The 25,127-nt window shown below is 40.0% G+C and overlaps 2 protein-coding genes across 7 annotated transcripts in view; both read right to left on the bottom strand.

The window, feature by feature from the left end:
- The window catches only part of arfgap1 (ADP-ribosylation factor GTPase activating protein 1), a 34,266-nt gene extending 23,069 nt beyond the window's left edge, over positions 1-11,197 (bottom strand). For all 6 annotated transcript variants that reach the window (XM_056734345.1, XM_056734347.1, XM_056734348.1 and 3 more), the window contains exons 1-2: positions 10,916-11,197; positions 10,547-10,608 (exon numbers count right to left, since the gene is read on the bottom strand). In XM_056734345.1, the coding sequence (XP_056590323.1) occupies positions 10,547-10,606 (60 nt within the window). In that variant the 5' untranslated portion in view covers positions 10,607-10,608; positions 10,916-11,197. The remainder of the gene's footprint in view (positions 1-10,546; positions 10,609-10,915) is intronic.
- Positions 11,198-14,743: 3,546 nt separating this feature from the next.
- Positions 14,744-16,355, bottom strand: LOC130410728 (putative nuclease HARBI1). Its single transcript, XM_056735559.1, has 4 exons — positions 15,618-16,355; positions 15,396-15,508; positions 15,198-15,309; positions 14,744-15,120 (listed from the first exon to the last, which is right to left on the bottom strand). The coding sequence occupies exons 1-4, from the start codon at positions 16,054-16,056 to the stop codon at positions 14,744-14,746; spliced, it is 1,041 nt and encodes a 346-aa protein (XP_056591537.1). The 5' UTR covers positions 16,057-16,355.
- Positions 16,356-25,127: the final 8,772 nt, after the last annotated feature.

Below are 25,127 nucleotides of genomic sequence, written 5' to 3'. Positions count from 1 at the left end.
CTTAACCCAACCGCGAGCCTTTCTCGCTCATGCTTGACCGACAGTTAACTCAATCATGGGCTTCCCTGGACAAGTTCATCCTTCAAAAGTACATGCACATACAACTTTCCTGTTGCACTCATCCTTCCACAGGTAGCCACACCCATACATTATCATTATCTTGCAACCAGTCCATTATATTCGATACACTGGTTAAGAAATAAGCAAAAAACAACAGACAAGTAGGCAAGGTGATTGCATTTTCTTGACATTAAATAACAGATATGAGGAGAATGAGCTGTAAATGCAGTGAATGCACCTTGAGCACTCTATATAAACTGAGATGCGAATGTCTAGATTCTCAGAATAATGTTTATCACAAAAAAAGCACTTGAATAAACGTGATTGCTTAGTACTGCTATCTGTGTGTCCTTATAGAGTTTGCGCAGATTCCTCAGACGGAGTTATTGTTCTCAAACATTGAGCCGACTTTCATCCGAGCCTAATGCTGGCATTTCCTCAACAAGAACATGCAAAATAATATTAACATCATAATCACATGAGGACTCGAGTGTTTAGCTTATGTATGTTCCATAAATGAGTTAATATGGGCAGTCTGCTTTAATAGGGGCTTGTTCATTCGCTCTGCGCAAGATCAAATGTGTTCTGTAGCTTGTTCTGTACTTTTTGTTCATTTGATTTATTTTCGCTTTTTTGTTGTTTTGCTTTATAAATAATAAAAGATTTTTATTAATTGTTGTTAAATATTTTAAGTTTCATGATTTCAGTGTACTAGACACACTTCTAATTAAATAAAAAAACAATTTGATTACAAAAATTTAATTGAACATTTAGAGTCTGAAAAAACAGACTTAAAGGAGAAAATAAAAAGGATTGTGTCTAGGCTACATATTTGAAGCCCAGACAGAGACCAGGCAAAGCAAACAAATGCTCATCGCGTCACTTCTTGTAGCCGTTAAAACGATCACGTCAGGGTTGGCGCATCAGTAAATGCAGAAATAATACTGATCATAACGTATGGAACGTGGAACACAAGTGCCTGTTTTAGCTACATTAAATATTGGATATAAACAGTTTGATTAATAGCCTATGTTCTTTAGTATTTAAAATTGTTAAACTGTTAAACTTGCATTGTTTAGCCGCTGGATGGCTGTAACCCTAGTATAGAAGTTTAAAAAAAAGCATGTTGAATTAAAACTAATCAAAAGTAAATTCAATCAATTCAATATGGTTGTATAGCTAAGCTGTGAATATTTCAAATTGAAACATTTCAATTTCACAGTTTAAAAATGAAATAATAAAAATCAAATCTTTTATATTTGTGCCTCACAGGAACATGCAAGTATGACTACAAGTCAAGTGCTTGAATTGCTGTCTGATAATGAAATGCAAAAATTTCACTCACTCTATTAACATAATTATGTCTTATAAAGTTTGTTGTGAGATTGGATTTAATTTGTGTCTTTTCAGGTCAATTTGGTAAAAGCAAATTTATTTTAAATAAGCTAACCAGAGACCCGATGCCATATCGGACTTGACCCGTGCCCCAGACGATGGCCGATATGTTTGGCCGATTTTCTTTTTTCCACCTTCATCTCATTAAATCTAATTAAGTTATAAGAAGTGATACAGAATATTGCTTAAATTTAACATTTATTGAAGATATGTCTATTCAAATCAGTGAGAAAGATTGAGTAAGTGTCTATTGCAGGGTAGTAATAGTAATAAAACATTGCTCAAAACGTTTAGGCACCTTCTCTGTTCTGAAGCATGCTTTTTGTTTATGTTTATTGGCAGACATTGCTATTAGTCAAATGGTCATAATCTAAGTGAAAACAAACATAAAATAATCACTCATATTACACCGCTTGCTGCTCATAACTAAGTTAATAGTTATAATTAGATTTTTCTTTTTTATAGGACAGTAGAAAGCCTGACAGGAAAGAAGACGCTCTTGTGCGCGTGTCATGATTCTGCCGCATCATATCATGTTTCTCTTGGTCTAGTGGCAGGATCATGACAGAACCTTAAGTTGAATGTGGAGAGAGACATTTATTGTCCTTATGGCTTGGCATACACTCTCTCCAGTCTCGTCTCGGTTCCCGCCCTTCTTGACTCCTCATTTTTGCTCATGAGTTATTTCATGCCCCGCAGCTGTCCCTCTTGATTTGTTCCCTAACTTAATGCTAGGTATTCACCGAATATTCCCTCAAAGGGCCCCAAAAGGGCCTTTACGGTTTTGGCCCGAAAGACTTTTATCAACGAAACAATACGGCCGAAATGTTGTGATGACGCAAACAGAAACCGCGAACTGCACGTACTTGTGTGAAGCGAAAGTCTGCGGTGTGGACGTATTTCAGTAAATCTCGTAAAAACTCTTATAGAGTGTTCACACAAAATGCTGTGAATCGCGCTATTCGCGTGTAGTTGGACGCTTGAACATTTCGTGTTTGCTCGCATCATTCGCGCGTCAAATTCGCTTCATCACAGACGCGAATTTGCGTCATGGGAGGGGCTTCTGCCACACGCTTACGGCCCTACTAGAGCAAGCTCCTGATTGGTTAATGTGCCGCAAATTTTCGCCAAAGTTCAGATTTTTCAACTCGTGCGAATCACGCGAGTGCTCGATTCGCGTCAATCGCATCGCAAGAAGGTCATCGCGATCCGGGCCGCGATGTATGCCGGGAACCCTCGTGCACACGGAGAAGCGCAAAGCGCAGAAGAAGGAGATCAGAGCGCAGAAAAATATACTTGTCTCTCTGCACCAGATGAGGGACATGCACCCTCATTGTCTCATATGTTCGGTGAAATCCTGCAAGAAAGTGCCTCAAATAATAGGCAGTCTATTCTGTTCTTAGGCTTCTATATGACTATAAGATTGTAGCCATATTTCTGCTAGATATTTTTTTATTTGATAAAAATGTTAATTATGCACTGGCCCTATTTAAATACACTAGCTCAAATCTTTCTAAAATGTCAGGCAAATGACAAGCTCAACCGCTCAACAGCTAAGTCCCCATCCCCAGAAGTGCTGTACATTATTATTTAATGAGTATGGTAAAGTTAAACATTGAAGTTTGAATTTTATTTTATACTGTGCATTGTAGCAATGTGCTAAATAAATATTTGCATAATTTGTAATTGATTTATTCTTTGAAACTTTAATATTAATTTATGCAATTGCAATGCCTTGATTTTAGTAAAGTAAGTACAAGGTCATAGGCATAAATGCAATGTTACTAATAATTGGCATAACTTATTTCGGGGTTTCGGTTTCGGCCTTGGTTTCCTCTTTTTCGGTTTTTGGTTTCAGCCAAGAATTTTCATTTCGGTGCATCCCTACTTAATGCATAAATGTAAAAACAGCTTTCATGTAGCTAAGAGCTTTGCGTTAACAATGCAAGGCTGTGGGTTCGATCCCAGGGGATTGCACATACTTAGAAACAAATGTATAGGATAATGCAATGTAAGTCGCCTTGAATAAAAGCGTCTGCCAAATTCCTAAATGTAAATGCCCCTGTGTCTTCTTTCTTGTGCCGGATCATTTTGTAATGTTGTCCTTGTCACCCGCCTTGTCCTTTATTGCTATGTAAGTCTAGTTTAGTTATTTTTAGTCATGTCTAGTGTTGTATTTTAGTCTGGTCTAATTTAGTGTATTCAGTTTATGTTCCTGTGCACCGTTCTTGTTCCAAGCCTTGCTGTTCTGTTGTTTGACCCCCTCGTGGGTTTTCGTTTCTTGTTTTATATGTATTATTAAATATCCTTGGTAATAACCCCTTACCCACTGTCTGCACTTGGGTCCTCTGTCCTTGTTCCAGCAACACTTTCCTGACAGCACGTGTCACGAAATATATGAGCAGAACCCAGATGCAAGGCAGATGGAGGTAACAAAGACTTTTATTAAATAAAACAAAACCCACGATGGGGCAAAACAGAGACTGGTACTAAACAGAAAACTTTCCACGAGGGGAACAAACAAAACAAGGTAGCGAAAAAGTCCAAAAACACGAAACACACCGACAGAAACCACGGGGAGGAAACTCATACAAAACTTCAAACAGGTAACAGGGTAATCCAAATATCCTCCGGAACATGGGGCAAGGCTAGAAAGACAAATACAATACAATGAACCGAACAAGGTGTGAGGGGAGACAGAGATATTAAATAGGGACATAATAACGAGGGGAGATTGCACAGGGACGGAGAAGGGCAGGTGACAAGACTAAACACTAATGGGAGACAGGTGACGGAGATAACACACTAAGGGAGCCTAACGGAGAAACAAGGGGGCGGAGCTTAACGGAACACAGGATGACACGCGGCGAATTATCCAAACATACCTCCACGTGTCTCCACATAAAACAAAACATACACACAAGACATGATACTGTAGGAAACCTGTCCCAAGGCACGAAATCCAAGAACAGAAAGGACAGGATCGTCACAGTACCCCCGCTCCAAGAGCCGATCACCGAGCGGCCAAAAAAAACAAAAAATCAGCGGGACAAAATAGACAAGAACGAAGACAGACACCACACAGACAAAACACAACAAACTAGGGGCAGGGCCGACATAACTATGAAGGGGTTGGGGTTAGACAATAAGATAAACATCAAAGGGAAGGGAGGGGGGGGAATAGGCAGACCAAACTTGGGAACGCTAGGCATGGGTGGGACATGATGAGGGAACCTAGGAAGACCGGACGAGACCGGTGGGGACTTACAAAAACGGGGCGAGGCTGGTGGGAACTTGGGAGAGCTGGGGTGAGGGGTGTGTCCAAACAAATAAGGAAAAGTACAATGTGCCGGCTGGGCGGCCGGCTCAGAATACGGCGGCTGGGCGGCCGGCTGAGAATCCGGCGGCTGGGCGGCCGGCTGAGAATCCGGCGGCTGGCCGGCCGGCTGAGAATCCGGCGGCTGGCCGGCCGGCTGAGAATCCGGAAGAGAATCCGGAAGAGAATCCGGCTGGCTGAGATTCCGGCTGCGAATCCGGCTGGACCGGACTGGACGCCGGCTGGGACGGACACCACGCCTCTCTCCGTTGCTTCTTCCTTTTAAGGCGGGCCACCGGACTGGTGGTTGGCTGCAACAGTGAGACGAAGGGCACGGCAAGCACCGACCGGGATTCCTCCGACGAGGGCCCCCAAGGCCCTCTCCTCCCATGTCCGCCAAGGAGTCCTGCTGGTGGCGGAGAGGAGTCAGGGGGCAAGGTGACAACCGGTACCCCGACTTGAGAGGGGACGTTCTCTGGGGGAGGTCCCGGCCCCGTGAGAGGCTCCGCCACGAGTAGCGCCCTGGACTCCTCATGATCCATAGCGATCCGGAGCCAGTCCACGAAGCCCAGAGCACTCGTCATGCGCATGTCAGCCTGCACAAATTGTTCATCCAGGCAGCCGTTGAAGATTGCCTTCAACTCTGCCTCCGTGAAATCCGTGCTTTGCGCAATGGACAGGAAGTCTGTGGCGAACTCTCTCACGGGGATACCCCTCTGCCGGAATCCACACAGGATACGAGTCTGGTAAGCACGCATGGAGTCCGTTGCTGCCCGCTGGGTTCCTTTGTTTCGGTTCATTCTGTCACGAAATATATGAGCAGAACCCAGATGCAAGGCAGATGGAGGTAACAAAGACTTTTATTAAATAAAACAAAACCCACGATGGGGCAAAACAGAGACTGATACTAAACAGAAAACTTTCCATGAGGGGAACAAACAAAACAAGGTAGCGAAAAAGTCCAAAAACACGAAACACACCGACAGAAACCACGGGGAGGAAACTCATACAAAACTTCAAACAGGTAACAGGGTAATCCAAATATCCTCCGGAACATGGGGCAAGGCTAGAAAGACAAATACAATACAATGAACCGAACAAGGTGTGAGGGGAGACAGAGATATTAAATAGGGACATAATAACGAGGGGAGATTGCACAGGGACGGAGAAGGGCAGGTGACAAGACTAAACACTAATGGGAGACAGGTGACGTAGATAACACACTAAGGAAGCCTAACGGAGAAACAAGGGGGCGGAGCTTAACGGAGCAAAGGGATGACACGCGGCGAATTATCCAAACATACCGCCACGTGTCTCCACATAAAACAAAACATACACACAAGACATGATACTGTAGCAACCCTGTCCCAAGGCACGAAATCCAAGAACAGAAAGGACAGGATCGTCACAGCACGTTACAGTATTATGTCCAAAGGCTGAAAGCGGTCTTTGTGGCTGTTTAAACACATGTGCTCTTGACAGGGCTGACAGTGTGACATATAACTTTATGTTTTGAGATACAGTTTGTCAAGAGCATTAAAAAGAAACGTGAGTTTGTCGTTGTGCTTGTTTCTATGTGACATTATGGCGCACCACTATTTGATTTAAACTTAAACTAATTTAGGTAAACTAAATGCATCACGCATAATCTGAAGATAGTTTTTTACGTTTGAAATTATTCTTTCTATTTTTTTTATGTTTCTTATTTATATATTTGAATTATATTTCATTTTGAATAAGTATAAGTATTGCTCTTTAATAAAGAAAAGTTATCCGAATACTCTCAAAATTACAGAAATGCAGAAGAGCACTGAATATGAACACAAAGCAATAAATGACACAATAAGAATTTTAGGATGTCCTGCCGTATTTCTATGTCGATTGGATATATTCGTGTCTATGATTTTGCAGTATACTAGAATTTCTAACTTCCATACGATACCTTGAAAAATATCGAAATACTATACAATTTTTCGATACCACAGGTAAAAAACTGCCATAACACTAAAGATCTAACATTTTTTATTATTAAAGGTATTATTTGTTAATCTAATGTCAATTTTACTAATTTGATTTTAAATAGTAAATGTATTGTTAAAATGTATGTTGTATTTGTTAATATTCATGGACCAGAGCTTACACAACCACCTTTTGAAAAAGATAAATAAAAACTTGAACAAATGTATTGCTCATTGTTTGTTAACGTAAATTATTACATTTATGGGATGAACAGATTTTAATTTAGCATTTATTTACATATAATCATGGACCTCAAGTGTGCCTGTGCGTGCATTCCAGCCCAGCATAACAGTTAAACAAACCTCCGTTACTAATTCCAAACCATCACATCTTTCAAATGTGTGCAGTGCGGGTTCAGTGAAGTTATAAGTGAGAAATAATGAGGCAGGATGAGTGTGTAAAGGAAAGAGAGACTGTAAAAGGACACTCAGCGAGAATGCATTATTTCCATTGCACTTTGGCACTTTCCTGTTTTTTATTAAGTAACCATGTGCTTGTTTACAGTAGCAATGTCGGGTCTCAAGCGATGTCTACAATCTACAGTTAAACTTTGCAATGCACGGTGACATTGTGTCTTCGATAAAGCCGCGACGTTATGAAGTGAGGAGCGTCTAGGTGCGAGCTTAGCAGAGACACGTCTTCTTTATACAGTGTGAGCTGGGCAGTTATCAATCAGGCATGTGTCATCTGTAGAGTGCAAGCTTCTCATAAACTCATGCGCGTCTTCTTTATACAACACAAGCTGCGCAGACACACGTCTTCTATATACTGTGCTGTGTTTTACCTTTTCTGTTTTCTTGTTTGCCCCTGTAAAGCTGCTTTGGAACAATGCACATTGTGAAAAGCGCTATATAAATAAACTTGAATTGAATATAAAGTTTTAAAGTCAGGCGGGTCTGCGAAAATTGAGCGTCTTCTTTAAACAGCGCAGGCTGCAAAATTATAAAGTCAAACGCGTCTGATCTGTATTGTGCGAGTTCATATGCCCCTTAAGACATGTCTATATTAGTTTACAGTGCCATTTGTGGCACAGAGCATCAAGAGTCATGTAACCAGGCCCAGTTCATGACAGGTACAAAACAGTGACATAGCAGATATCCTGGATATCCTGGATGGGCACACAGTAATATAGACGCCAAAAAATTAAAAGACCATTTCAAACGTTTTTTCTGATAAGAATGTGTTTTGGTAAAATGATCATTTTTTTATTTCTGTGAACTTCTGACAACATTTCTTCCAAATTTCATATTCAAATGTTGCGTTTTTTACAGAAAAAGAACTGGAGAAAAAACAGGTCAAAGCAACAGAAAAGACGATCTGCGATCGCAAACAAAACTAAACAATTTCATATTTAGATTTAAGAAACACAAAACTAATGAAAAGATATAAAAAAATTATATTTAACCCTGATTTTTTAAATTAGTTTATTATAATGCTCTCAGGCTATCATTTTGCTGACTGTCACTCTTAAGGTTTGCTTCTGTTGGAATTCAACAAACACTGCAATAAATGCAGGATTTAAATGATTTATGATGTTATAAATATAAAAACACACATTCATTACAGAAGACTGAGAAATTAAAACAAATATAATTATTGATGATTATTGCCTTTTACATAGTAATTGTGTGCGTTTGATTTCACTGATGTTTTATGCATTAATAAAACGATTATGTAAACTGGACATAAATAGAAGCCCGTAAAGCGACCCAAGAACATTCCCCATCACTGAATGATCACTGACTTCTGTTTCATTTCACAAAAACTCCTGTTTTAATGAATGAATCTAATTAAACTGCACAATGATTACATCATATATCCTGTTGTTTATGAGGTCTGTGAGCGCGCAACAAAACTCTTTTGAGATGGAGGGAGACAGATTTACTTCTGAAGATGGAGCTTTCAGGCATTACTGATGATCAACAGGTTAAAATCTAGCCTATTACAAGCAAATAATAGCTGTTTGTTAACAACAAAAAATCAGCCCGCAAAAACTCCCGTTATAATACATGAATCAGACTTTACTACACAAATACTTTTACTTGCTGTTCAAAATAAATTCAAAACAAGCGTGCAGTGCACCTTAAATTCCTATGCACAGTATTTTGATGCACCATAGCATGCTTCCGTTACAAACTAAAGGCGCAACGTGAGTGAAGAGTGGCGTTGCCTCCAGCCAATTGAAAAATAATGCAATTCTTGCTGTTATTTTTTATTCTCATTGGGTGGGCAAGACAGAAGTTTAGGTGGGCTCAGCCAACACCGCATGTAATGAAAGTGAAAGAGACCTGGGATCACATCAAACAGAACCCCTTCCCAAGCAGTAAGCAGTGATCTTATCCACTTCTTCCAGTTCACGTCTGACAGTTCAGTGTCTGTTTGCTGTTTTGAGCTAGTGGCATGAGCCGGCAGCAAAACAGCCAATCAGAGCAGAGATCAACATGAATATTCTTGACCCTTTCAAATAAGGTAATAAAAGACCTTTTCATTCTAGGGACAAATCTCGGGGTTGTAAATGGACATGTTAAACCATTTCTGGATAATTTTTGCACTTAATAAAGCCACATACCTTCTATGTAGAAGAGAAGAATATAACATATTGTTTCAATTAATTCTTCTTAAGGCCTGATTCGTCCGAAAATCATAAGCAATGCTTTAACACGGAGCCATCAACCTCCCAGGTTATGTTAAGTCCTGGTCCATTTATCTTGAGATCTTTTAAGTTAAAACTTCAGTTCAGTTAAGCACCAACACTTTTTCAGTAAGTTACCTTTCTTGTAGAATTGTGCTTCAAATAAAGAACTTTATGTTGAGCAGAAGATTGTAAGTTAATCATTTACAAGTCAATTTTGCATATATGGACATTTAAAAAAAAAGCGAACTGGTAAAAACAGTTAAATATTAAATGCGTCAAATGCGATGCAGTCACAAATTTGCGTGCACCTAACTTTTGTGCTGGTGCACCTTAGAAAACTATGAGCGCATGAGGAGGAGATGATGTGACTGCATGGATTACAGGAAATACCACAACTGCACAGCACAATGTAAATAAATAACTCAATATATTTTTCTTCAATAGTGCATGATCATCAAATGTCAATGTCTGGAAATATACCATCAAGCTCTCGCCCAATCGCCTTTCTTTAAGTCCTCATTATCAGTCCTAACTATGTTCTTAACAAAACCGGATTGAAGAAACATTTGTCTTTTACAATTATGTCTACAATTGATCTCAGATGAAGTAAACCGCTAATGAATGATGTAATTTCAATGAGGAGTTAATGATCCGTCTAAATGCTGTAAACATTTAAATGCTGCAGAGACCTTCTGCTTTAATATATTTACAATTATAACAATTATTCATTAGTAACTCTTAGTGTGGCCTTCTGTGCACACGTACACTTTTAGTAAGGATCCTATGCACAGTTTTATAAATGAGACCCATGGACACTAACAATAGTTACGGCTGGCCTTATATCAATAGCAAACATGGGGAGTGAGAACACATTTAGGGGGGGCACAGCAGACACTGGGTAAAACACTTATAAGCAAACTTGACCAATCAGGATCCAAAACAATTATATTGAGACTTCTAATGAAATCTTGGGACAAGTAATGACAAATGTCCTAAGATGGTTAATGTCAAGCCCTGGGTATCCATGGAGATCATTCACTCAACATCACAATCTCATTTTTGACAGATGTGGCTTTAGAGGGATATATGATAAAACACTCCGATATGGACCATTGACTCACATTATTTTCATCTTCTGTGCGCACCTCCTTCAGCACGCGTCTTGTTCTGGGACTGGCCATTGCTGTCAAACACACAACTCAACATATTAAAACACATTATTCATGACTGAACGACACACAAGTTGACAGTGGCTTTGTGTCGTGATACACTGAAATGACCGTATACATACATATATTACAGTAAGAATAGACATTATTAGATGACGTTACAACGATAGCTAGTGTATTGAGAGTAAGTTAATTGTATGTGTCTGTCAATCATAACATCACATGAGTGGATGATAAGGACAAGTCAATACTCCCGTCTGATCTCATGTGATGAATGCACGTGTATATGAAGGTGAACTGATGTGACGTGAAGTCTCTTACCTCGCGTACGTGTGTTTGATCAGTTAACGTTATAATAATAATAATGAAGATTACGATGAGAATGATCTCTAGCCGGATTTCATTGACGTGACACACACAGACTGATGACGTAAAAAAGAGTCACTCCGCGTGTCTAATGTATAACTAACTCATCGGTAATTGATCAGTCTCGTTTACTGTTCATTTCTTTCTCAATAATGTAATGTTACTGCTGATCATTGATCACTGCTGCGCTGGCACACAGCGGCATTCTGGGACATCCGCATACGTCACTGCCGTAGCGTAAGCATTACGTCACGAGTTGTAAGGCGGATACCCCACCCACTCAAGCAGTTGTGAATGTATGGAAAGCTGAAAGATCCAAAAAGGCTGCTAAAGGCTAAGACTGTGGCTGAATCCGAAATGGCATACTTCTTTACTATATAGTAGACAAAAGCAGTAGACGAACACATAGTATATCTAAATCATCAGTTTTCACAAATTACCTCACCCTGGTGCACTATTTGTCGTGTCTACTAATGTTGCGTCCGAATACGCCTTCTAATCTAGTGTGTAGTAGAATGTTGTATGTTAGAGTGAGTGCAGAGTTTGTCCAGTAGGGGGAGGTGATGCATTGGGTTGGTGGATTGTAAGCACTGTTTAAAAGAGCAGAAGAGCTCGTAATGAGGGCGCTTGTGATTGTCATGTTTGCTGTGCTGGGGCCCGTTTCAATAAGGAAGTTCAACCAACACCGAGTTAAAATCTGAACTCTGAGTTGATTTACTCAGAGAATCGCTACTCTGAGTTTTCAGTTTCAGACCAGGTGATTTGAGTTAGTTCAATCAACCCTGAGTAAGTTCACTCTAGGTTACGCACGTGCAGCATGGCTATAAAAAGCCATCATCAATAGGTTGGTTTCACGTGACGTCAAGATGCTGCATCGTGAGAGCGCGAAATTCAGATGGAGGGCAGGAAGTAAAATAGCTGAGGATCTGCCAGTGCCGTCTGAAAAAATGCCAATGTTTTGTGTAGTTTACGGCTGCTCCAATCGTTCAAACAGAGTAAAGGATTTTACAGAGTACCAAAGATTGTCACTCATAAATGTGAGAAATGTAAAAAGTTCACAGAACAACGCCGTAAAAAGTGGATTTTTAACGAACTTCTGCGGTCGGGAGGAGCAGAATCTGTTAATGCCCGTGTGTGCAGCGACCACTTCGTCGGAGGTTATGTTATATAGCCAAATTGTTTTTTGTGTCTGTGTTTATATAGCATTCGGTTTTCGTTAAATGCTCTTTACTTAGTAATTATTATAAAGTTAACAGTATGTTTAATATGCAGTTCATTTGGGCTTTTTTGACTGCCCTAGCGCTTTGGGTGACGTTGAGTCGGTAGATTGGGCTCCGACGGTCAACCTAAGGTCCCCAAAAACTAAACCCAAATCAGAGGCATCTCTCAAACGAGAGCAGAGGATGACGCTCAAGGAAGACCAACAAAGACGGTCGAAATGTGCAGAGGCTATGTTGGATCTCCAACAGACAGATGAGAGCCAGGATTTGACACAGACAGCCGAAAGTTCCGAACCGAAGCAGCGTGACTAGTGACCAGTGGATAAAAGTATTACACTTGTGTAAAACTAGTGACGAGGGCTAGTGATCTAGTCCAATTGTACTGGCTATATGTATTATATGTAATGAAATGGAATCTAATCTGTTATTGCACACCATGTTCTTATTATAACAATTGTTGAAAAATCTTATATTGTAAATAAACCACCATTTATAATTCTGTCTTCTCAATGGCATTTAATGTTTGCATTTATATTAAACAACAGCCAGAACTTACAAAGACCACACTTATAACAATAGTCAAAATGATAGATAGTTGGTGATGTCAACAGCATCCACTGTTGGCAAATCTTCAAGTTCGACATAAAAGTTCAATCATCGACCAACATATCTGTTTACTAACTCCTTGTATATTTTGCTTGAAACTGGTCCTAATTTCATACAATACGGACTCTCCGCAACGGTTTCCTCCATAGACGCATTCTCCATATTTACTTCCTGCCCTCCATCTGAAATCGCCCCGCCTTCGAGCGTCATCATAATCACGTGACTGAAACCCAGCTATTGAGCGAAGATAGCACGATTCACCATGGCAACGGCACGTGACAAACAGCGCTCTGTTTATTTCTCGCCAATGGAATTGGAGGTACTATTACAAGCGTACGGTGAATATGAGCACATATTTAGAAAAAAGAGCAACACAGCCGCAGCAGCAAAAGAAAGAGCGTTGGCGTGGGAGAAAAGTGCTTCACGTGTTAATGCGCAAGTTTAAATGTCAATCACTTTTAAATTCATTTTGTTGAAACTGTCAAAATTGTAATTATATTGAGCTCTAAGAGATTTAGTAGAGCTCAATATAATTTAGTAGAGCTCAATATAATTACAATTTTGACAGTTTCAACAAAATGAATTTAAAAGTATATTATATATATTTATATATATTGTACACACACACAAACATCTACGTTTTTTTCATATAGGTGCAATCCTTCTGCAATTAAAAGAACTTGGCAGCAGCTGAAAATGAAATATAAAAACATCATTCAGTCAGGTGAGTTTAAAGAAATAAAATGCTCTTACTAGTATAGGATGCCTGACTGGGATATGTTTCATCTATTACTTAAACAAGCCTTAAAAGTTATGAGGAGAACCGAGCACTATGGTATTCTAAATAATGTCTGTAAAACAGCTATGCACTGGATTTGATAGTCCGTTAAACCACATCCAATGAAAGTAATCAACAGTTGTAATGGCCTACCAAAGAAAATTCTCTCTGAATATCTTAATTAGAGTAATGACAATAATTTGACTATTTCATGTCTACTCAGCCAATAGAAAGAGGGCAGAGGCACGTAAAACAGGAGGAGGTCCTGCACCACCACCTCTGACGGATGCAGAGGAGATGGCCTTGAGCCTCAACACTGGACGACCAGTGGCTGAGGGAATTCCAGGAGGGAGTTCATCAGAACCTGTTTCTCCCCAGGATACAAGTGCTTATATAATATGTAAAAGGCTTGACTATCTTGGTTTGTACAGGCTCTTATAGTTACCATAATTTCACTTTGGCCTTTTTCTTTGTCTCAGCAGATTCTGATGGTAAGGTTAGCCTTGTGGAACTTCTTGTGACAACAGAACCCCAGGCAGTTGTAAGTAGCCTAACCCATGCTGAAAAATTTCAGGGCATTCTTAAAAGGGAATACTAAACAAAATGCACATCTTCACAGGATTAAGGGGATGAAGAAACCTTATCCGCTGACACAGAGAGGCCTACAGAGATAATGTTCATATCATGTATCTCCAAATCACACACTCCGTAGTAGACCTCTAGAGTGCTAGTAGGTATATGTGCACAAACTGACATGCTTCTCATTTTTTGAACAAAACATGGCAGAACAGGAGGAGGGTCCATCAAATTCTGACACACAAATTAATGCAGTTCAGTAAATGTCATTGTTTGAATCTGCAGAATTTTTTCGAACATCAACATCTAACCTCAGTCTTGTGTTTTTCAGTTGCCAGTTAAGGAGCTATATAAGCTCCATCTAATAAAAAATTACAAAAGACGGATAAAGAACTTGTGTACTTGGACCGTCAGATTCTAAAAACAGATTTGGAAATTGAGCTCCTTAGGCACAAACTAGAGGTGGGTGTACAAAATAATGGAACAGTCTTACAACCTTATAGGGAATTTAACTGTTGCTTTTGTATTTGTAGGACATAAAGAAGACAAAATGAATTGTGAATAAATTGAGTTTATTTAACAGTCCTGTGTTGGTTTGGTTCATTATTTTGCAAAGACATTACGGCATATGAGGTCTCTGACCACCCTTCCATCCTGGAAATCCCCAGTGTGTATGAGGTCTGCTTCAGGATCTTGAGTTTGTAGGGCAGGGTGTTGCTCCCCTCTAATAATGGCAATATTATGAAGAACAACACATGCCACAATAATGTCACAAGCCCTTTCAGGGGTCACCCTGAGGTGGCGCAGGCACTGGAAACGTGATTTCAACAGGCCTATGGTCATCTCCACCCGGGCTCGTGTCCTGTTGTGTGCCATATTGAAGTACTGCTGGGGGCCTGGCTCAGGTTCTGGGTAAGGGGTTATGAGTGTAGGTTGGCATGGGTAACCCCTATCACCCAGCAGAAGGCCATCCATCTCTCCTGTAAGGTCACATTGGTTTAGTTTTTTCCACAAACAGACATGACCATGTGTTCAGTCAGTGCATACATTTACTTACCTTGGCCCATTCTGTTGCTCAGAGATGACTCACGATATATCCGTGAATCATGAACTGAGACTGGCCACTTAGCCTCCACATTTGTAATTATGTGTGCAGCATCACATATGATCTTTACAGTGACAAAAAAAGACATTAGTGTTACTGTACTTGGAAAAAGGCCTTGAGATTAGGAAACATTAGGCCATGTCAGTGTACCTGCACATTAATGCTGTGGATGGACTTCCGATTGACATAATCTGCCTCATTTTGTGAAGGAGCGATGATGGGTATATGAGTGCCATCTAGGCACCCAATCACATTGGGAAATCCTAAAGGGGATTTTAATTATTAGCTTACCTCCAGGGGTGGCAGCAAGATGTTATTAGCAGCACAACATTTATTTGATCAGCCTTATTTAGAAAGATGTAGACCATTCACCTGCAATCATGTGAAACTCCTCTTTGATGGCTGCCACAGGTTTGTGGCCAGGAAACTTAACAAAAATGTGCAAAAAGTGCTTGAGAGCGAGGCACACTTTTCTTACCGCTCTGCATACAGTTGCCTTGCTAACGTGTTCTGCATCCCCGGTGTTATAAAGAAAGCTACCATTAGCAAAGAAACGTAATGCCATACACAAAATCTGCTCAGATGTAAGAGCACGGCCACGACGAGTGAGGTTTGTGATGTAAGGATGAAGCAGAGTGTGTATATATGTTATGGACTGTAAAGAAAATCGGTATCGCTCAAATAAAAAATCCTCCGGATATGATAAAACATCCAAACGGGGCCTCACAATTCTCTCTCGACGTAAATGTAACTCTCTGCGAATTAATGCAGATTCCTCATCTACGGGTTCATGAATAAACGGACATGCCATTTTAAGGTCTGTGTAACTTTATTGAGCGCGATTAGGAACGTGAATGAACAAACAAATGGCGTATGCAATTTCAACACCGCTCGCACTTCGAAATGGGGGTGGAGATTGTAACAAACCCTGGGTTTGCGGAATAAAACCTGCTCCCGACCAGGTTAGGTTCATGGAGTGGGTTACTCTGGTTACTCACTCGGAGTATAAGATACCTCGATTTCTGAAATGGGCTTGAATTACCCCGCGGTCGCGGGTTTGACAGACCTCGCGTTCTGAAACCAAAAACCCTGAGTATTCCGTTTTCTGGGGTTGACTTACTCTGAGTTTGCACTTACCCTGCTTTCTGAAACGGGCCCCTGATGGATCCTAAATAAAGAAGAATCATAACGAAGTTTCGTTCTCTTGGAGTTATTCCATTGTATTTGAGATACAACATAGAAGAAAAGAATTCATGAAGTAGGCGAGAGATTCCTGGGTGTCTTACTGGACAGCTCAGATTTAGAAGTACTCAGCAACAGATAATAGAGATGGGACAGAATACCACGCACAGCCCGCAAAACAGATCTCAGCCGACTTTCATGTACATTTAAACATGTTGTACATTAACATTAACCTTGCTTTGTTCTTAAATTGACCATGTTTTAATTCATAGAATTTAAATACGAAGCATTAATATTGTGCTTATTATGTGCAGTTTATTTACGTTTGTGTTTTATATGTATTTTATATATATGTGCCCTTTACAATGTAATTTTGCTTTAATGTTTTTTTTAACTCACAGATGTATCCAAATACATGATAATTATTCTCAAGATATTTTTAATCAGGAGGTTGTAACGGGTATATATATTCAATTCTTATCACATTTGACGAACAAATAATTACAAAACACAAATAAGCCCTAAACTATTAAATACTAAAATGTTAACTTCAGAACACTTCATACGCGGACAAAACTTATTACAGAAGTTTGAAGGGTTATTTAACCGCAATCATGAGATTTGCGTTTCGTTAGTAGTTACGTTTTGTGCACTTCAATGTCCTTTATGTCCACTTCACAGGGCTTTTACGGGCGAATTGAACAACCTCTGAAGCAGTAAGAGACGCATACAAAATATGCAGAGGAGTCGTGAGGACCAGGATTAAGAACCGGCAGTAGCTCAGCGGCTACCAGTCAAAACATTGTCTCACCTTTAACATGACAAGGCAGAGTGTTCGAGGGTGAGAAAAAGTTTCTGTTGAGAAAGGTCTACAAGAACACTACAAGTTAAATGCAGTGTAATGGTTATCTTTAGCAGTCTTCTCATTTTCTTCTCGCTCATCTTTTCGTAATTTATCAAAAAAAGAAACAGAAAATTGAGTGCACCCGCCATCACAGCATACAAATTAAACCCTTGGTGCAAAAGTCAAGATGCTTCGCACAAAACGTGACATAATTAACGGCCCCCTCAGGCCCCCTTGTTGCTACGCTACTGTTACAGTTTTAGTACAGTATTGCCCAAATCATAGTATGCTGTATACCATTTTTTAAAGACTGTTCTCACCGATACTGATACCTATAACTGATGCCTGTTTAATGTACAATTATGATAATAAACCAGTATCTTACTGGTACATTTTCTTTTTTCTTTTGAAGTACTATTTTTTGATTAAGTTCTATTTTTTATGATAAGTAGCACAATTTTACTAGCACATTTACTGAAGTAAACAATATACTCCATGGTCGAATTATAAATAAATAAACGGGGGTGGTTTGGTAAAATGTGAGTCTATTATAGATGTTCAAGTCAACCAGACTTTTATTTTGATGGGATGCCGCAAATGGTGTTTGTTTATTTGTTTGTGTCTTCGTGAAGTGAATGCAAAATTAGTTTTTTAGACGCAACAGCGCCACTCTGTAAAATAAGAAGAAAACCTATTTAAACAATATCATAATATTTTGTTGCTGTTAGCTATTCAGCGCTAATTTCTTGTTAGGATATAATACATTTGACAGATTAAAGCAAATTCAGTTTTTACATTTACATTTATTCATTTGGCAGACGCTTTTATCCAAAGCGTCTTACAAGTAGTAGGGTGCAGTGGGCAACTATCACTGCAGAGCAGACAGGGGTAAGGTGCCTTGATCAAGGGCACTTCAGTTATGTCCTGGGGCCCGTTTCAATAAGGAAGTTCAACCAACACCGAGTTAAAATCTGAACTCTGAGTTGATTTACTCAGAGAATCGCTACTCTGAGTTTTCAGTTTCAGAACAGCTGATTTGAGTTAGTTCAGTCCACTCTGAGTAAGTTCACTCTAGGTTACGCGCGTGCAGCATGGCGATGAAAAGCCATCATCAATTGAGTGAAGATAGCACGATTCACCATGGCAACGGCACGTGACAAAAAGCGATCTGTTTATTTCTCGCCAATCGAATTGAAGGAACTGTTACAAGCGTACGGTGAATATGAGCTTATATTCATATAAAAGAGCAACACAGCCGCAGCAGCAAAAGAAAGAGAGTTGGCGTGGGAGAAAAGTGTTTCACGTGTTAATGCGCATGTTTATATATCAATCACTTTTATATTTATTTTGTTGAAACTGTGAAAATAAGAATTATATTTAACTCTCTCGCTCTCATGTCGGTGATATCCTTCTGCAATAAAAAGATCTTGGCAGCAGCTGAATATGAAATATACGACGGTGTAAAAAAAAAAAAGATTACGAGAATAAAGTCGAAATGTTACGAGAATAAAGCCGAAATATAAAGTCGAAATGTTACGAGAATAAACTCGTCATATTTTGAGAAAAATCACAGAATTGCTAGAAACAATGGCTGTGGAGGATTTCGTTGAATCCTACTTTAGATTAGGATTTAGCAATAAGGAAATTCTTTGTCTTTTGGCGCATCATCACGGAGTTATAATTAGTAAAAGGACACTGCAGCGGTTATGTAGGAAACTGAATTTATTCAGAAGAAAAAATCTGACATGAACTACGAATTAACTCACGGATTCAGATGACGTGCTTAAACATAACTTAAACTCTTCAAATACAACTTTCACGAAAATAAAATACGTATTACGACGAGTTTCTTCTCGTAACATTTCGACTTTATTCTCGTAATCTTGAATTTATTTTCTTTTTATCATGGCACTAAAACGCCGTCGTAGAAATACAATAACATCATTTATTCAGGAAACTTTAAAGAAATAAAATGGTCTAGCTAGTAGGATGCCTGATTGGGAAATGTTAAATATACTTCTTAAACTGGCCTTAAAAGTTAAGATAAAACGTCCAAACGGGGCCTCACAATTCTCTATCGACATAAATGTAACTCTCTGAGAATTAATGCAGCTTCCTCATCTACGGGTTCCTGAATAAACGAACATGACATTTTAAGTTCTGTGTGACTAAATTGAGCGCGATTTGCAACTCTAATCAATAAACAAATGACGTTTGTAATTTCAACACCGCTCGCGCTTCGAAAAGGGGGCGGAGATTGTAACAAACCCTAGGTTTGTAATAAAACCTGCTCCCGACCAGGTTAGGTTCACGGAGTAGGTTACTCTGGTTACTCATCCGGAGTATAAGATACCTCGATTTCGGAAATGGGCTTGAATTACCCCGCGGTTGCGGGTTTGACATACCTTGCGTTCTGAAACCAAAAACCCTGAGTATTCCGTTTTCTGGGGTTGACTTACTCTGAGTTTGCACTTACCCTGCTTTCTGAAACGGGCCCCTGATGGTACTAAGAATTGAAACAGCGACCTTTTGGATACGCGTCAAACTCTCTAACCACTAGACCACAACTGACCCTAGATTTTATGCCTGGATTCCTGGATTCCATCCGCGTTTTCCACATTGCAGAAACCATAGGGCTCTATGTACGTCACGTGAGGTATCTGTAGTGTATTTCGGGGGAAACTATGAGTTTGATCACAGCAAAAGACGTATAATTAATGATGATTAATTATACCTGTTTTATACACTTTATCGGATTCGGCAGACCTGATAATAGCGACAAACTAAATTTACACGTCCAGCGAGTGATCAGCAGATCGTATATCACATCTAAGAAATATTACTTTCCTGGCCTTGGAAACATAACACTCTTACTGTATGTAGTACAGTACCGCTCCAGAAATTATAACTAAATCAAGCAGTTTAAGTGACATTAATATGTGATAAAGAAACACAGCAACAATTCGAGTGTGCAGACAAATGCAGGTTTATTGACCACACAAAAGGGAAAACAAACCGACTAACTAAGAAATAACAAACAAACATGAAACGTAAAAGCAGTAAAGAAATGGAAGAAATAGACAAAGCAAAGAGTGGCAGTATTACAAACAACTATTCACATCTGCATGAACCATCGAGGACAGTCTCCTTAGTTAAAAGGGCTTAAACGCACCTATTTAGGATATAGTTGGTACTTGCATTGGTTTCCTTTTGAGTGTGCTTGGACAAGGTTTTGTGTCCGTGGAAAAGTGTTCTCAAAGTCCTGATGGTTTCAAAGCAAGCGGGTGAGTCCGTCTACTTCTTTCTTAGAGCCGGGATTGGCTGACGAAGTTAGCCGAAGTAATTCTGCCGAAAGGAAAAACTGTCTCCGAAGAGAGAGACAGGTCTCAGGAGGTGTTCTTGAACTGGAACGCGCGAACACACGGAAGAGCTGAGCATCGTTTGCTCAGTTTACAGAAGGTTTAAGCTTGGGCTTCATGCCCCTCTAAAGTGAGTGATCCAATGTGATGAGCTGATTTTTGGGGCGAGATCAAGTTTCTTTGTTCCGCTTATTGGCTCATTTGCATTTAGGATTACTTAGGAGTTTGGTGCTGTAAAACTCTTAGAATTACATAAAATGAGTAGGGTAGGAAACACCTTACTGTGCTATACATCATCTTTCAAGGAATGAAAAGAGAAACATTTAGATATAAAACATGCCAGTGTTTTAAGTACAATGACCTGAAGTTTGTACCAGAATGAAAATATAAACAGAATACAATTCAATTCAATTCAAGTTTATTTAAAAAGCGCTTTTCACAATGTGTATTGTTTCAAAGCAGCTATACAGGGGCAAACAGGAAAAACAGATAAGTTAGAACACAGCACAGTGCATGGTGTTTATACAACGAGTAAGATCATTCTAATAAATAATATCTAATTTATAAATAAATAAATGAATGAATGCAGTCTCCCGGTGAGCAGGCCAACACTGCCCTGCTGTTTCACAACTAAACACACATGCTTTTGAGGTTATAGGCGAGGCCGAATAACATGGGGACAAACATACAATGTGGAGATATAGAGGTATATCCATTTAGAACATTCTTTTGTGGATAAGGAGAAAAGACAGACAATTTCCAGAGGAGATGAAACCTAGGCCACATTCCTTTTAGAGCAAATGGTCCATCTTTGGAGAAGCACCCCATCCTCCCCGTTGGGACTTCTTTGAAGTCCAAGGGAGGTGTTAGAAACTATCCTGACCAAATGACGGATGCTTAAGAGAGAGGAGTTGGATCAGACTTGCTGGCACCGGTTAGACCCCTACAGAGAGGTCGTAGTATTTTACGACGACAAATGGTCACCTTTGATCCGGCCAAGATCCTACATATCGGTCTTGGTATCGTAGTGTCATTACGAGTACGAGTACATGAGCTTGGTATCGGGCGGATAGTGGTATCAGTGCATCCCTAGAAAATAGTATACCAAAAAATTGCCGGATGGTCTTCTACTTCCGCTAGAAATTTGAAGTGCAGAATAATGCACAATCTGACAGCTGATATTACCCATAACTCACCGCGAGTAGGGGGAGTTTAGTCATACTCCACTGCATTAGTAAATTATATAACTGATGGGTCACTAAATTAACAAATGTAAGTATACAGTAAACAGTACATACAAAATAATGAATGAATAAATAGCCTACAGACCACCAAACACAGAGATCTATCAACAAACAAAATGACAGACAACTTCCATTGTCTGAGAAGAAATAATCTATTATAAGAAATAATATTTATGGAGAGCCAACTTTTGATGTTGTTTGGGGTGTGTGTGTGTGTCGTGATTTATAAGGATAGAAAGCAAACTGGGGAGTATTGCACTAAATTAGAATTAAGAAAGCCAGGATAACAGAAAAGGCGGTGCTTGACATAGTTTAATCAGTGCATCCTGGAATAGTCCGTTGCACGTTTGCTGAGTCAGGATGAGAATGTGCAGCTATGTCAAGCCAGGAATAGAGAGTTGGGATAAGTGCACGTTCACAGCATTCTTAAACAGACCCCGAGATCGATCACAGAATCAATGCAAAATTGGATAAAAAAAGTCTCAGTGAAATTAAAAATTACAATGACTCAATTTTGCAGAGTTTATTGTAAACAGTTCATTAATGTGAGTCATTCCCCATTTCATTAGCTCACAATATCAATATATGAGTGTAATACAAGCAGATACATAACAGATGTGCCTGATGTGGTCTCTTATACACTTTATTTTGTGCCAGTTAAGGCTTAGAAATAACGGTGAAGACAAAAACTATTTCTACATAAACTAATCTATTTATATGAATATAATGTGTATTTTCTGGAGGTATAAAATGATTGTATAACATAACTGTGTTATAAACGTATTGACTTGAAATGAATTGGACTATCAAATTTGTGTTAATCAATTATTTGGTCATAATAGGCAGAAGGGGCAATATTATTTTTCTTAAACTGGAAAGTGACTGGGCTTAACTGGCAAGAGGGCAGTGAATGTGCTTGTGTAACTTGGTTTATATGGCTGTCAAAATATTGCGTCAAGATTCAAACCACTTACTTAACCACTCAGGCAGAAGCAAGGCTTCAAATGTCATCTATGACATCAGTGATCTAAAGCGAAGCAAGCCTCGATTCGCGTTTAACTGAAAGTTTCTGGGAATTCTCGACACGCCCCAAAGCCTAGGCACAGAAAGTAACATCTTTAGTTAATCCAGAATCCCAGACCAACAATGGATCCATCAGATTTTGTACCCCCAGGAGCTTCTTTACTAATGCTATGCCAGAGCTGTCACTCCCTTGAGGTCACACACACGATTTCTTGGACCAAGCCCAACAGACTCACTTTCCAGATAAGTCACTCATAGCTTTTTACCTTTGCAGTCTCAAAGAACCTTTTAGAACTCAATTTATCAGTTGTGATCCTCAAAGGAGATTTATGAATTTTGTTGAGCAGGCCTCTGATGGACGCTATGGAGTTCCCTTCCTGGTCCAAGATGGAGGGTTCTGAGTTCCCTGTCTCAGCGCCTCCGTGCCTTCCGTCTCTGCCAGCGCCTCCGTGCCTTCCGTCTCTGCCAGCGCCTCCGTGCCTTCCGTCTCTGCCAGCGCCTCCGTGCCTTCCGTCTCTGCCAGCGCCTCCGTGCCTTCCGTCTCTGCCAGCGCCTCCGTGCCTTCCGTCTCTGCCAGCGCCTCCGTGCCTTCCGTCTCTGCCAGCGCCTCCGTGCCTTCCGTCTCTGCCAGCGCATCCGTGCCTTCCGGCTCTGCCAGCGCCTCCGTGCCTTCCAGCCCTGCCTGCCACGCACAGGCTTCAACCCCAGCCTGCACCTCCCTGGCCGCCATGCGCGCCCAAGTCCGCCTCTTAAGAGGAGTCCCAAACTACAATGAACGTGTGACCTGTCTTAACCCAAAGTAACTTTCCCAGAAATATCATAAAATAACCCCACCGCGGTCCAGGTCCTGTTCCCGTTCACAGACCTGGCCCTCCATCCTACCCCCTGTTCCGCCTAAGCTCCTCTGCCCTCCTGGACTGTTGTTTTTGGCCGTCTGGAATCCTCCATTAGAGGGGGGGCTCTGTCACGATCCAGTCTGTGTTTGCCAGGTGTATTGTGGATTTACACCTGTTTTTCTCTTGCTAGTTATCTGGGATCGTAGATCTGTAAATATGTTATTTTGTTGTTTCTTTGTACCTGTGCTATTTTGGTTTTATTAAATATATTATCTGCATTTGGATTCAGCTCTCCAGTCTCATTGTTACACTGCCAGGTGGATCTTGCGGCGCCACAACTAGTTGAATAAGCCTAATGGCTCGTTTTAAACATCCAATGAAATCGCAGAGAAAGACAAAAGCCACGCCCACTTTTTTACAGGGTGACAAAATGCAGTAGGGAAAACGATCGCAACTTCCAGTTCACAGGGAGTTGAACAATTTGCCTTATATATGACCAGTGGACATGCATGTTACTCAGGAAATGTATCATGAATATTAAATTGAACCACTTATTAGTACATTTACAGTTGCTTTGCTGTAGCTCAGTGGTAAAAGCATCCACGCTATCCGCGCAATGAACGACAAAGCCATGGGTTTGATCCCAGGGGATTGCACATACTTAGAAACAAAATGTAAAGAATAATGCAATGCAAGTCGCTTTGGATAATAGCGTCTGTCAAATGCTGAAATGTAAATATGCATCTATTTTATCTACTTAGTTTTCGTCTATGAAAGATGTCTCTTCTATTTTTTCTATCTAATTGATTTGATCTCTTTATGAACTAATAATTAGATCTATCTTATCGATTCAAACTGTCCCGTCCCAACTTAAGTAAGGATCGACTTGTGTGAAGATTGACAAGTTCTCGTGATGAATATAGCCTTAGGCCCAGTTTCACCGACACTTAGATGCTGGAAGGGTGTTAAGAATTAAACAATAAATAAATAAATATCTCTATTATCTACCTATACGTCTTAAAGAACAATTTTGTCTGGCCTAAAAAGTCAAGATTAAGTAAAAGGACATTTTTCAGGCTGGTAATTGACTTGATTAATTGACTCCTTTTTTTTTTACAAATTATGTTAATAGTGTCTGCTATCTTTTTTTACGGTCTTTACTGATTTTAGCATTTAAAAATAAGGCTTGTGTATCTGGCACAGGTGGTGACCCTCCAACCCAAGACTTCACCACAGCAGAGGAGCTGGCCCTAGAGATGAATAAAGGGAAGCCAGTGATGGAAGGGATCCAGGGAGGGACATCAACTGACTCTGGCCCAGCAGGAGAAACTGGCCACTTCATACAAGGTACATTATTACCATACCATCGCACGTGGAAAACAATAAAATATTTA

Source organism: Triplophysa dalaica, chromosome 21, assembly GCF_015846415.1.
Source record: "Triplophysa dalaica isolate WHDGS20190420 chromosome 21, ASM1584641v1, whole genome shotgun sequence".
Taxonomy (NCBI): Eukaryota; Metazoa; Chordata; class Actinopteri; order Cypriniformes; family Nemacheilidae; genus Triplophysa; species Triplophysa dalaica.
Note: the sequence above shows the minus strand (reverse complement) of the source record. Positions and strands in the feature narration are given on the sequence as shown.